The sequence below is a fragment of the Lepidochelys olivacea genome, assembly GCF_965140295.1.
Source record: "Lepidochelys olivacea isolate rLepOli2 genome assembly, chromosome: 1".
Lineage (NCBI taxonomy): Eukaryota > Metazoa > Chordata > Testudines > Cheloniidae > Lepidochelys > Lepidochelys olivacea.
Genome location: NC_140411.1, coordinates 18051238 through 18064890, shown reverse-complemented (window position 1 = coordinate 18064890; position 13653 = coordinate 18051238). Strand labels below are relative to the sequence as shown.

The 13653-nt window shown below is 48.1% G+C and overlaps 1 protein-coding gene across 1 annotated transcript in view; it reads right to left on the bottom strand.

Annotated features, from left to right (window-relative positions):
* Positions 1-13653, bottom strand: part of USP35 (ubiquitin specific peptidase 35) — a 63965-nt gene that overhangs the window by 19292 nt on the left and 31020 nt on the right. The window contains exon 4 of the mRNA XM_084617611.1: positions 5143-5272. Within this exon, the coding sequence (XP_084473737.1) occupies positions 5143-5272 (130 nt within the window). The remainder of the gene's footprint in view (positions 1-5142; positions 5273-13653) is intronic.

Here is a 13653-nt window from a genome sequence, read left to right as displayed (position 1 = left end):
CGGTGTGGAGGAGAGTTGCGGGAGGACGACTGGAGTCTTGGAGAGTGGGCCCACCCTGCATGCACCCTGCAGGGACAGCTCCTGTCTTACAGAGCCAGGCTGGCTCCCTACGACCAGGTGCATGATGGGATCGCAGAGCCACTCAGGTTCGGCCTGGCCAACCCTCCAAACTAACAGGAGGGAGGCAGGGCCAAATTTGAGTGAGTGGTATTGCGACCAGACACCAACTTCTGGCTGGGCCAGACCTGTGTGATGCTGTGACCCTGAGCACCTGGCCACAGTGTCTGGAGAGGAGAGTGGGGCTCAACCCCATGAGACAGAAGCCATCGCGGTCAGCTGAGTGCAGGGCAGTCTCGCTGTCCAAACCCCACCCCTCACCCCACAGCCTCCCCTGTGTACTGGGCCAGAAGTGTACGTTTGCCTAGGCCAGTGCCCTGTGACGGGTTAATCCAGCCCTGGACATGGCAACCGTCCTGCGACCCAATGGTGGGTCAGGACCCACTGTCTGGGAAATAATGTCAGGGAATCTGTGGCAGAGCCACGAACACAAGGCTCTTGGACCAGCAGAAGTCAATATTAGGGGAGTGATGAAAACAGAGACAAGGCCCCGGAGGGAGACTGGAGAGTTTTAAAAATCAAGACATCCGTCCTGACGTGGAGACCTCTCTGCATTGAGCCGGTGGGGGGCAGCAGCATGGGTAGCCGAGCCGAGTGCCGGGGAGACCGTGAGGGGAGACGAAGGCACAAATGGTGACTGCAGCACAGCTGGACTAAAAGGGATCCCATTAACGTCTCGCCAGCTCCCTGGGCACAGTAATTAAGAGCTGCTCCAAGAGGAAACAGCTTCTGTTCCCTGCACCCTCCAGATTCCTACTGCTGGACTGGAGCAATTCTTGAAGTCAAGTTCAAGTGTATTTATGGCAGAAGCAGCCTTGCCAGCACACCCGACTTAGTCCCAAGTGCTGCGATTCTAGATGCGTCGGCTGACGGCGGCTGGGTGAGATGAGACAGAGGCTGCTCTCTCCGCTCAGTGGCAGCAAAGCAAGGCACACAGAGCAGCGGGGTGTGACCGGTCTCTTTATCCTCCTCTCCACGAGACAGATGCTGAATCCCGCATCCCCAAGCTTCAGCAACCCCAGAGGCCAGGGAGTGCCCTGGCTTCCTTTCCTGGCTGCCCCGCCAGCCCTGAAGCGGTGGCTGGTGCTGAGCCAACACATCTCCAGAGCACCCTGTCTCTCTCCAGTACCAGACAGGGAATGGCTCACTTGGCAGGCAGGTGAAGCGGGGAAGGAGGGAAGGAGGAGCATGTACTGGCCCTGGGCATGGCAGGGAAAGACATCTTCAATGCTGAAGATGAGGGAGAGGAGAGAGGTACAAGGCAAGAGAAAGGGAAGGTCTGGGTGGCGGGGCTTCCTGTCATCAGGACCTAGACTGGATAGGCTTAGTGGGAAGGGATACTCCTGAGACAAGAATCCCCTGTTCCTGGGATTGCCATGTGGGAGGCTCCGCAAAACTAGATTTGATGGACAGGTCAGGGCAGGGGCACAGAAAGCTCTTCGAGAGGTTTTCATACTGTGGTGAGGAGTCTCTCGCAAAAAGAGAACATAATGAGCCTGTGGTTACAGCACATGCGTGAGAGTGAGGAGATCCACCTTCTACTCCTGGCTCTGCCATGGACTCGAAGCTTGAACCCTGGCAAGTCATCGGACCTTTCTGGGCCAGGAATTTCCCTCTCTGTAAGGGGAGGATAACAGCTTCCCAGCTCACAGGAGTGTTTGGAGGCTCACCACTCCACAAGGTGCTGGTGCTGCTACTCAGGATGCCAAACATAACTGTTTCGCTTGCACATTGCCCTGCCCCCCGTGGCCAGTTGCGTGCACCTGCTGGGTCTCTCCACCCACCATGACCGTGAGCTCTTTGGGGCAGAGACTCCCTGTTGCACACATGTAGTGTGCCTCGCCCAATCCCTCATCAGGGCTGGAAGTGCTGCCACAAGGCCAAGATGAGTTGAGCTCCTCAGATGGGAGGCGCTAAACAAGTGTAAAGCCATGTTACCGTTTCTAAATTAGTCTTCACTTTCTTTGCCATGACGTTTCCAACATCTTCAGCCCCTCAGACAAATCACTGGAAGCTGTGCGTTGAAAGCAGAGGGCTAGCAACCATATCCTCCTCTTTCAAGATCGGCATCTCACAAGGTAACGGGCAAAAAATGCCAACACTCCCGAAGCTAATCTATAACCCATCGCTACCATAATCCCAGCAGCTAAATGCATCACAAGCTGTCATAAATATAAAGGGAAGAGTAAACACCTTTAAATCCCTCCTGGCCAGAGGAAAAATCCTCTCACCTGTAAAGAGTTAAGAAGCTAGGATAACCTCGCTCGCACCTGACCAAAATGACCAATGAGGAGACAAGAGACTTTCAAAATGGAGCGGGAGGGGGTGGGGGGGTACAAAGGGTTCCCTCTGTCTGTGTTGTTTTTTGCTGGGACCAGAGCAGGAATGCAGGTTAGAACTCCTGTAAAGAGTTAATAAGCAATCTAGTTAGATATGCGTTAGATTCTGTTTTGTTTAAATGGCTGATAAAATCAGTTGTGCTGAATGGAATGTATATTCCTGGTTCTGTGTCTTTTTGTAACTTAAGGTTTTGCCTAGAGGGATTCTCTATGTTTTGAATCTGATTACCCTGTAAGGTATTTACCATCCTGATTTTACAGAGGTGATTCTTTTACTTTTTCTTTAATTAAAATTCTTCTTTTAAGAACCTGATTGCTTTTTCATTGTTCTTAAGATCCAAGGGTTTGGGTCTGTGTTCACCTATGCAAATTGGTGAGGATTTTTATCAAGCCTTCCCCAGGAAAGGGGGTGTAGGGATTGGGGGGATTTTGGGGAGAAAGACGTTTCCAAGGGGGCTCTTTCCCTGTTATTTTTGTTAGACGCTTGGTGGTGGCAGCAGTAAGGTCCAGGGACAAAAGGTAAAATAGTTTGTACCTTGGGGAAATTTTAACCTAAACTGGTAAAAATAATCTCAGGGGGGTTTTCATGCAGGTCCCCACATCTGTACCCTAGAGTTCAGAGTGGGGAAGGAAGCTTAACACAAGCCAATTTTAAATGGCTGTCAGGTCAGTTTCTAATGGATTGACATTGGAAGGAAAGAACAAAAGCAGCAGCAGGAGAAATAATATGCCCCTGCCACTCTCAGTTTGGTTCATTCAAGAAGTATTTGCAGTTAACAATAACACTTTACACTTTAAAAGTGCCTTCCATGGCTGATTCTCCAAGGTAGGTAAGTATTGTCCCTGTGACGTTGCACTCCATATGTTTATGGAAATATGCTTATGAGAGTGTGAATATGATGTAACTGGAGTATGCTTTATGCAAAGGTCTCTTGTAAAGTATCATTACAAAGCTTATAATCTACTGAGTATGGTCATCCTATTTGTATGTATGTATCATTCTTGTATCCTAAAACTAGAAATATGAAGTATTACTCTGAAGTCCTATTGTAATTATGCAAAGTGTGGGCCATTAATGGTGGCTCAGAATCTTGATGGCTCCCATCAACTAGGACAATTGGTTGTAAATGGCTCTGTTTACTTGCAAAACTTCCTGGGTACGTGCTGGCCAGCCTTGGAAGAATGGAGACTAGGGGTTTCACAGGACATATGGCCATGTCAAATAATACTGGAATCCATCTTAAACCTGGTGATTTTGCATTTAGAAGGAGGGGTGGGAACCCAGAAAGAAACAAACGATTCCCGCCTTGTCCCAAAGCTATAAAAGGGGGTGGAACATACCCAGTCATGTGGACCCCTGCTTTTCATGTAAACTACCTGCTGGAACTAACAAGGTCTGTACTGGGGAAAGGATTGGGCCCAGACAAGGAAGGAGTCTAGTCTGTGAAAGAAACTTATTGGAACATCTCTGAGGGTGAGATTTACTTGTACTCAGTTTCTTAATGTATTAGGCTTAGACTTGCGTGTTTTCTTTTATTTTGCGTGGTAACTCGCCTTTGTTCTGTCTGTTATTACTTGAAACAACTTAAATTCTACTTTTTATACTTAATAAACTCACTTTTGTTTATTAATTAATCCAGAGTAAGTGATTAATAGCTGGGGGAGCAAACAGCTGTGCATATCTCTCCATCAGTATTATAGAGGGCGAACAATTTATAAGTTTACCATGTATACGCTTTATACAGAGTAAAACAGATTTATTTGGGATTTGCATCCCATTGGAAGCTGGGTGTCTGGGTGCTGAAGACAGGAGTACTTACTGAGACATTTTCAGTTAAGTCTGCAGCTTTGAGGATGTGGTTCAGACCCTGGGTCTGTATTTGCATCAGGCTAGCATGTCTGGCTCAACAAGACAGGGTTCTGAAGTCCCAAGCTGGCAGGGAAAAGGGAGTTACAAAGGTAGTCTCAGCACATCAGGTGACAGTTCCAAGGGGGTCTCTGTGACCAAGCCCGTCACAGTCCCCCATCATACAAATGGGGAGACTGAGGCAGAGAGATGCAGGGGTAATATTTTATAAAGTGGCCATTGATTTTGGGTACCCAGCTTGAGACACCCAGGGCCTGATTTTCATACTGCGCTGGGCATCCACCACAACAGTTAACATCAATAGCAAATACGGATGCTTGGCACTTCTGAAAATCAGGTCTTAAGTGTCTCAAGTTGGGCCCCTCAACAATGAGGTATCCAAAATCCATAGTCACTTTAGAGGTGGCTGTAATTGTCTTGTCTGAGGAAACACGTTGAGCCAATGAGAATCAGACAATGAGCTTCTGACTCGCAGTCTCCTGCTCTAATTACTAGGCAGCTCTGCCTCCCAGTTCTATAGATCCATTGTATATGGAGGGAAGAACTGCTAGCTAGAAAGCCTTACAAGGCAGACTCCAGTCTACCAGTTCTGTAGATAGTAAGATAAGGTGGGTGCAAACTCCAGTGGGTACAAGCCACTAGCACAGCTCCAATGCACCAAATATCCAATTCTACGATGAGCCCTTTAATCACCTGGTTGCAGAACTAATGTCAATATAGGTCTCAGTCAAATTTGATCAAAAGGCAGGACAGAGAAGCTCCAGTACTAAAGGGGAAGGAGAGACTCTGACTGCAGCCATGTCTGAAGGGCACACTGACCTTTTCAATTTTCAAAAGAGTGACTTCAATCAAGATGCTGAACTTTTTCACTGCAGCCAAACCCTTCAGTAGAGCGATGATCCATTTGTCTATGTTCTTCCCTAGGGGCCAAGAGACCCAGTCAATCATCCTACAATGGAAAACAAATATGTGGAATAATGACTTAAAATATGCATTATAAAATCCATGATGTCTCGGACAACCCCGTCCCCTCCAAAATCCTATCCAGGAGCTTGGGACAACCCAAGAAGAAACTGCCCCAAATAAATCATCCCATGTTTTACACCAGGACCAGTGACTGCTGGATTAGGATTTTGGTAATTCAGTCAGCACTACATAGCTGGTAAGAAGGCCTGATCCAAAACCTATTAAAGTGGATGGGGAGTCTTTACAGTGGTGATTGTATAGAATCATAGAACCGCAGGGTGAGAAAGGATCATCTAGTTTAATCTTCTGTCAAGATGCAGGATTCGTTGTGTCTAAACCATCCAGACAGATGGCTCTCCAGCCTCCTTTTGAAAACCTCCAATGAAGGAGCGTCCACAACCTCCCTAGGCGTCTGTTCCACTGTCCTACTGTTCTTACAGTAAGGACATTTTTCCTGTGCTGGGTTTCAATGAGTTTAGGATCAGCTTACAGTTGGGCTTGGCGGAATTTCATTATTTTTTATTATAACGTCGACAGATAATATTGATGTTTTTCTTGAAGCATTTTTTTCTATTTTTATCTATTTAATTTTGTATAGTTGCAGAAAATTATGTGCGGCACAGACTAATTATTTAATGACAGTATCTGTTGAGATTCAAAATGTTGAAGCTTTACAATTGTTAGTATTAAAACATCAATGGTCAATATCACGTGTCGAAGTATACAGTACAAATATCGTTAAATCAAACTAATAAATTCTCAGGAAGCATTTTTCTTGCTTTGCCTATTTGTAAATTTAGATTATTATTAATGGAAATATTTTATCATCATTTGTGTGTGTTCGTGAAACCGTCTCGGGTTCAATGAGCTTTCATCCAATCACAGGCAGGTTTCCGATGGAACCCTGCATAGGTTCCTGGCAGGTGATGGGGAGTCCAGGTTTCCAGGTTTCACAGCTCTGGGACAGCCCCACCATGGCAGAGTTTCCTGGCTTCCTGCCATGGAGCTGAGGAGCACAGAAGCCCCAGCTCTAACTGGGCTCTGTCCCCATAGTCACAACCTGGAGCCAAAAAAACCCTGAGAGACCCCACTTGAGCAGCGGTGAAAGGGAGCAGAATCATGTAAATTTCAGTCAGTGGCCACAGGTCCCACAGGAACACATTTTGTCTCAGAACACCATGTGTCTGTGGTTCTGAAATGAAATTTTTTGAAATTTCCCGCCAACCAGAAATTCTAAGTTTCAGCCAGCTCTACATAGAACTCCACCTAGCTCTTAGGCCTGGTCTACAATACGAGTTTAGGTTGAATTTAGCAGCATTACCTCCATTTAACCCTGCACCCGTACACATGACGAAGCCTTTTTTTCGACTTAAAGGGCTCTTAAAATTGATTTCTTTACTCCTCCCCCAACGAGGGGATTAGCGCTGAAATCGGCCTTGTCGGGTCGAATTTGGGGTACTGTGGATGCAATTCGACAGTATTGATCTCCAGGAGCTATCCCAGAGTGCTCAGTTGTGACCCCTCTGGACAGCGTTCTCAACTCAGATGCACTGGCCAGGTAGACAGGAAAAGGCCAGTGAACTTTTGAATCTCATTTCCTGTTTGGCCAGCATGGCGAGCTCACCTGCACAGGTCACCATGCAGAGCCCATCAGCACAGGAAACCATGCAGTCCCAGAATTGCCGAAGAGCTCCACCATGGACCAAATGGGAGGTAGGGGATCTGATCGCTGTATAGGGAGACGAATCCGTGCTGGCAGAACTCCGTTCGAAAAGACAAAATGCCAAAATATTTGAAAAAATCTCCAGTGGCATGAAGGGGACAGAGGTTATAACAGGGACCCGCAGCAGTGCTGCGTGAAAATTAAGGAGCTCAGGCAAGCCTACCAAAAAAACAGAGGCAAACAGACGCTCCAGTTCAGAGCCCCAGACATGCCACTTCTATGATGAGCTGCATGCCATTCTAGGGGGTGCAGCCACCACTACCCGAACCCTGTGCTTTGAGTCCGTCCAAGGAGTTGGAGGCAACATGGAAGTGGGTTTTGGGGCGAGCGAGATGATGAGGAGGAGGAGGTTGTAGATAGCTCACAGCAAGGAAGCAGAGAAACCAGTTTCCCCAACAGCCAGGATCTGTTTATCACCCTGGACCTGGAGCCAGTACCCCCCGAACCCACCCAAGGTGGGCTCCCGGACCCTGAAGGCGGAGAAGGGACCTCTGATGAGTGTACCTTTGTAAATATTATACATGGTTTAAAAGCAAGCGTGTTTAATGATTAATTTGCTCTGGCATTCGCGGCCAGTACAGCTACTGGAAAAGTCTGTTAACGTGTCTGGGAATGGAGTGGAAATCCTCAAGGGACATCTCCATAAAGCTCTCCTGGATGTACTCCCAAAGCCTTTGCAAAAGGTTTCTGGGGAGGGCAGCCTTATTCCATCCTCCATAGTAGGACACTTTACCACGCCAGGCCAGTAGCACATAGTTAGGAATCATTGCAGAACAAAGCATTGCAGTGTATGGTCCCAGTGTTTGCTTGCATTCAAACAACATCCATTCTTTATCTCTCTGTGTTACCCTCAGGAGAGTGATATCATTCATTGTCACTTGATTGAAATAGGGTGGTTTTAGTAAGCGGACATTCAGAGGTGCCCGTTCCTGATGGGCTGTTTGCCTGTGGCTAAACAGAAATCTTCCCTGCTGTTAGCCACGCGGTGGTGGGAGGGGTGAAGCCATCATCCCAGAGAATTGGTTGTGTGCATGTGTGTGTGTGGGGGGGGGGGCTAGTTGGGTTTCTGCTGCACGTTAACCGGAAATCACAGCCCCTCCTTTTAAATTGCCAACCCATTTTAAATGGCCAACGCAATGGCTACTTCGTATGGGAAATGAGGGCGCTGCTGTTTGAAGCCATTCCCACATGTTGTGAAAGTTAAAGAAGCCAAAAGACTGTGGCTTACCATGGCTGCCTGCAAGCCGAATTCTGTTGCCCGGCCCTGCGTGAGTGATCTCTCACACCAAACCGGCATATCCTCAGTAAGAGGCAAAATGCGACCTTGTAATGAAAGCACATGTGCTATGTAATGTTAACAGTAAGGTTTACCGTGAAAGAGTGTACCCATTGTTCTATAAAATGTGTCTTTTTAAATACTACTCTCCCTTTTTTTCCTTCCGCAAATGTTTCAACGCTCCCACTATCATCTCCTTCCCAGAGGCTAGTGAAGATTAGAAGGCGAAAAAAAAGCACTCGCGATGAAATGTTCTCTGACCTCATGCTGTCCTCCCACGCTGACAGAGCACAGCAAAATATGTGGAAGCAGACAATCTCAGAGTGCAGGAAAACACAATATGACCGTGAGGAGAGGTGGTGGGCTGAAGATGGTAGGTGGCATCAGCTTGCTGCAAGAAGGCAGGAGTCAATGCTCAAGCTGCTGGAGGATCAAATTCATATGCTCCAGCGTATGGTTGAGCCGCAGGAAAGGCAGCAGGACCACAGACCACCGCTACAGCCCTTGTGTAACCAACCGCCTCCTCCCCAAGTTCCATAGCCTCCTCACCCAGACGCCCAAGAACGCGGTGGGGGGGCCTCCAGCCACCCAGCCACTCCGCCCCAGAGGATTGCCCAAGCAACAGAAGGCTGGCATTCAATAAGTTTTAAAGTGCTATGTGGCCTTGTTCTTCCCTCCTTCACCACCCCACCTGGTGCTTCCCTCCTCCACCATCCCTACCGGGCTACCTTGGCAGTTATCCCCCTATTTGTGTGATGAATAAATAAAGAATGCATGAATGTGAAGCAACAATGACTTTATTGCCTCTGCAAGCGGTGATCGAAGGGAGGTGGGGAGGGTGGTTAGCTTACAGGGAAGTAGAGTGAACCAAGGGGCGGGGGGTTTCATCAAGGAGAAACAAACAGAATTTTCACACAGTAGCCTGGCCAGTCATGAAACTGGTTTTCAAAGCTTCTCTGGTGCGTACCACGCCCTCCTGTGCTCTTCTAACCGCCCTGGTGTCTGGCTGCGCGTAACCAGCGGCCAGGCGATTTGCCTCAACCTCCCGACCTGCCATAAATGTCTCCCCCTTACTCTCACAGATATTATGGAGCGCATAGCAAGCAGTAATAACAATGGGAATATTCGTTTCGCTGAGGTCTAAATGACTCAGTAAACTGCACCAGCGCGCCTTTAAACGTCCAAATGCACATTCTACCACCATTCTGCACTTGTTCAGCCTGTAGTTGAACAGCTCCTGACTTCATGAGCCCTAGCTTCATGAGCCCTAGCGTTAAGGGGTAGGCTGGGTCCCCAAGGATAATATAAGCATTTCGACAGGTTTCAGAGTAACAGCCGTGTTAGTATGTGAGCTGTAGGTCATGAAAGCTTATGCTCAAATAAACTGGTTAGTCTCTAAGGTGCCACAAGTCCTCCTTTTCTATAAGCATTTCAACATCCCCAAAGGTTATTTTCTGGTCTGGAAAGTAAGTCCCTTACTGCAGCTGTTGAAACAGACCAGAGTTCCTGAAGATGTGAGCGTCATGTACCTTTCCCAGCTATCCCACGTTGATGTTGGTGAAACGTCCCTTGTGATCCACCAGTGCTTGCAGCACTATCGAAAAGTACCCCTTGCGGTTTATGTACTCGCTGGCTTGATGTCTTGGTGCCAAGACAGGGATATGGGTTCCGTCTATGGCCCCACCACAGTTAGGGAATCCCATTGCAGCAAAGCCATCCACTATGACCTGCACATTTCCCAGAGTCACTACCTTTGATATCAGCAGCTCAGTAATTGCGTTGGCTACTTGCATCACAGCGGCCCCCATGGTAGATTTGCCCACTCCAAATTGATTCCCAACTGACCGGTAGCTGTCTGGCGTTGCAAGCTTCCACAGGGCTATCGCCACTCGCTTCTCAACTGTGAGGGCTGCTCTCATCTTGGTATTCATGCGCTTCAGGGCAGGGGAAAGCAAGTCACAAAGTTCCATTGAAGTGCCCTTACACATGCGAAAGTTTCGCAGCCACTGGGAATCATCCCAGACCTGCAACACGATGCGGTCCCACCAGTCTGTGCTTGTTTCCTGGGCCCAGAATCAGTGTTCCACGCCATGAACCTGCCCAACTGACACCATGATGGGCACATTGCAGGGGCCCGTACTTTATGAGAAGTCTATGTCCATGTCCTCATCACTCTCGTCACCACGCTGCAGTCGCCGCCTCCTCGCCTGGTTTCACTTTTCTTGCAGGTTGTAGTGCTGCATATCCTGCTGGATAACGCGCACAGTGTTTATAGAGTTCATAACAGCCGCGGTGATCTGAGTGGGCTCCATGTTCCCAGTGCTATGGCGTCTGCGCTGAAAAAAAGGCACAAAACGATTGTCTGCCGTTGCTCTGACGGAGGGAGGGGCGACTGACGACATGGCTTACAGGGTTGGCTTACAGGGAATTAAAATCAACAAAGGGGGTGGCTTTGCACCAAGGAGAAACGGAACAGCCCCCTCAAGGATAGAGCTCAAAACCCTGGGTTTAGCAGGCCGTTGATTTCACGGAGGGAGGGAGGGAGGGAGGGAGGGGGGAGAAAATGAATACAAAACAAATCTGGTCTATTTCTTGTTTTGATCCACTTCATCTATCTTTATACATCTTGCTGGCAGCAGATGGTGAAGTACGACTGCTAGCCATCGTCATCTCCTGGGTGCTCAGCAGAAGACGGTGCAGTATGACTGCTGGCCATATAGTCGACTCCTGGCTGCTCACCAGAAGATGGTGCAGTACGACTGCCGGCAGGACTGAATCTCCATGAGACGAAACTTAAAAAGGGAAATGATCTGGCTGAGTCACTCCCATGTCTGCCCAGGTGCCCCTGACTGACCTCACCGAGGTCGGCTAAAAGAGCACCCAGGAGTACGGCGATGATGGCTACCAGTCATACTGCACCATATGCTGCCAAAAGGCAATGAGCTGCTGCTGTGTAGCAATGCAGTACCGTGTCTGCCAGCACCCAGGAGACATACGGTGACGGTGAGCTGAGCAGGCTCCATGCTTGCCATGGTATGGCGTCTGCATGGGTAACCCAGGAAAAAAGGAACGAAACGATTTGTCTGCCGTTGCTTTCACGGAGGGAGGGAGGGAGGGAAGGGGGGCCTGACGATATGTACCCAGAACCACTCGCGACAATGTTTTTGCCCCATCAGGCATTGGAATTTCTACCCAGAATTCAAATGGGTGGCGGAGACTGTGTGAACTGTGGGATAGCTACCCACAGTGCAACGCTCCGGAAGTCAACGGTTGCCTCGGTACTGTGGACACACTCCGCCGACTACATGCACTTAGAGCATTTGTGTGGGGACACACACAACTGACTGTATAAAAACGCTTTCTATAAAACCGACTTCTATAAATTTGACCTAATTTCGTAGTATAGACATACCCTTAGACAGCACTTTTCATCAGTAGATCTCAAAGCACTTTACAGAGGAAGTCAGTATCGTGAACCACATTTTACAGATGGAATAAATATAATGCCACTGAAAGGCAGCCACAAAGAAACACTTATGTGGACAGAGATAGAAATGATCCACTGAACTGCATTGTATAACCAGAGGAACAAAAGTCCTTACAGGTAATGAAGATCCAAGGACAATTTTTGTAAGAGGCATTTCTCTCCAATGTCCTTGGCCAAAATATACCATTCCTCACTCCAACTTTGCTATTGTACTGTGTGCTGATTATCCCCTAGCTACAACCTTCCCACCCCAGAGGTGGCTGCCTTCACCCATCACGGAAAGATTTTGCTATGTATGTAGTTTCTAGAGCATTCTGAGATGAAAGGGGCTGTATACACATGTAAACTATTACTATATTTGCTATGTGTTGAGCTAGATGGTTCCATGCACAAAAATAAAAACCCTCTATGTGACTTTCAAAGTAATTCCATTTCGAAGAAAGAATGATGTTAATGAAGCTCTCTGGAGTGCCATCAATTTATAAACAGTCCACCAAAACTTCCGCTGGCTCCTAAGTGAGCCTAATGACATTTCACAAGCTCTGCTTAATGCTTCGGTAACAATGAGTAATCATTCATCGTAACAGAGGATTTTAAAGGAAAGAGGCAATTGATTTTGCGACGGCTATTTTTGGAAGCAGATGCTCTTAGTGGAATTATCGATTAGAGTCCACAGCGGCATCTGGGATTAGCTCCCCATGAAAAGAAAGAAAAGACCATGGGGATTGGAAACGGCACTGAAATACAGACGCGCTTTGACTTGGATCACTTTAGATTTTATGAAAACAAACCCCACCCCAGCAAGTCAAAGATAATTTTGTGCTGGTGGAAGGGACGTATATGTGGAAGCCTCTTATTTCTCCACAGTCCAGGTATAACGGCTATGCCAGTGAACAGTGCTAGCTCCCAACATGTAGCCTGGGATGGGATGGACGCACGCGGCTCTAAAACAGGTAGGGAAGGGATTAATGCTCTGCATAGGGAGCCAGGGAGAAGACCAGCTCCACTTAAGGGAACCGGCTCAGCCTGCCCTTTATGGAGGATTGTTTGTACTTGGACTCATGAGAGCACACACACAACCTGAAGGACAAGGTGAATGTGGGTATCAAAGGAAAGCAGGAAGTAGCCTCTCTGAGGAGCCCAGAGGATGAAGACTCTCCTAGGCCAAGCCTGCTCAAGGAACCTGGGACAGGGAGGAGTTTTGGGACTTGGACACAGGCCTGCAGAGGAGGCTGGTGACCTCAGAGAGGAGACTCTATCCCAAGCCTGACCTTGAAGGACCACCTCTAGAATGCCTGATGTTCATTCAGCCCTGTTAGCTGCCCCTGTTCTCTACCTCCTCTGGTCACTTAGGAGCTGGCTCTTTAAACCCTTGTTCTCCCTGAGTAGCCCCGCCCCCGGGTTAACGGGTGCTGAAGCGATTAGGGATCAAAGCCTCCACAGCTCATTCACTCCTTGGCATCTCCACTGAGTCTGTTAACAAGGCGGCTACCTCTTGTGTGATGCCAAAATCTGCACTGAGACCACCACCGATCACCATTAGACGGCAGCCAAGCACCATTAGATTACAGCTAATTTCCATTTCATCAAGTTAGGACACATCCGTACCACTGTCCTGCAGGAGAAAAAGGTCCTCTGGCATTTTACCCATCCAGCCCCTCCTTCATTCCACTACTGGATCAACCAAAAGAGATAGCTCTGCTAAATCCTACCATGTAATCTGCAAACTAGAGTTAAAAGCATGTCCAGGCAACATACAGGGAAGTTCTACCCTTTGTTCTTTTCAGCCTTGGCTGCTGTAAGCCTTATGCTACATACAGACTTTGGCTGAAGGGAGCCTGGAATCCATTTCAGGAATAAACACAGCTAGGAAGATTG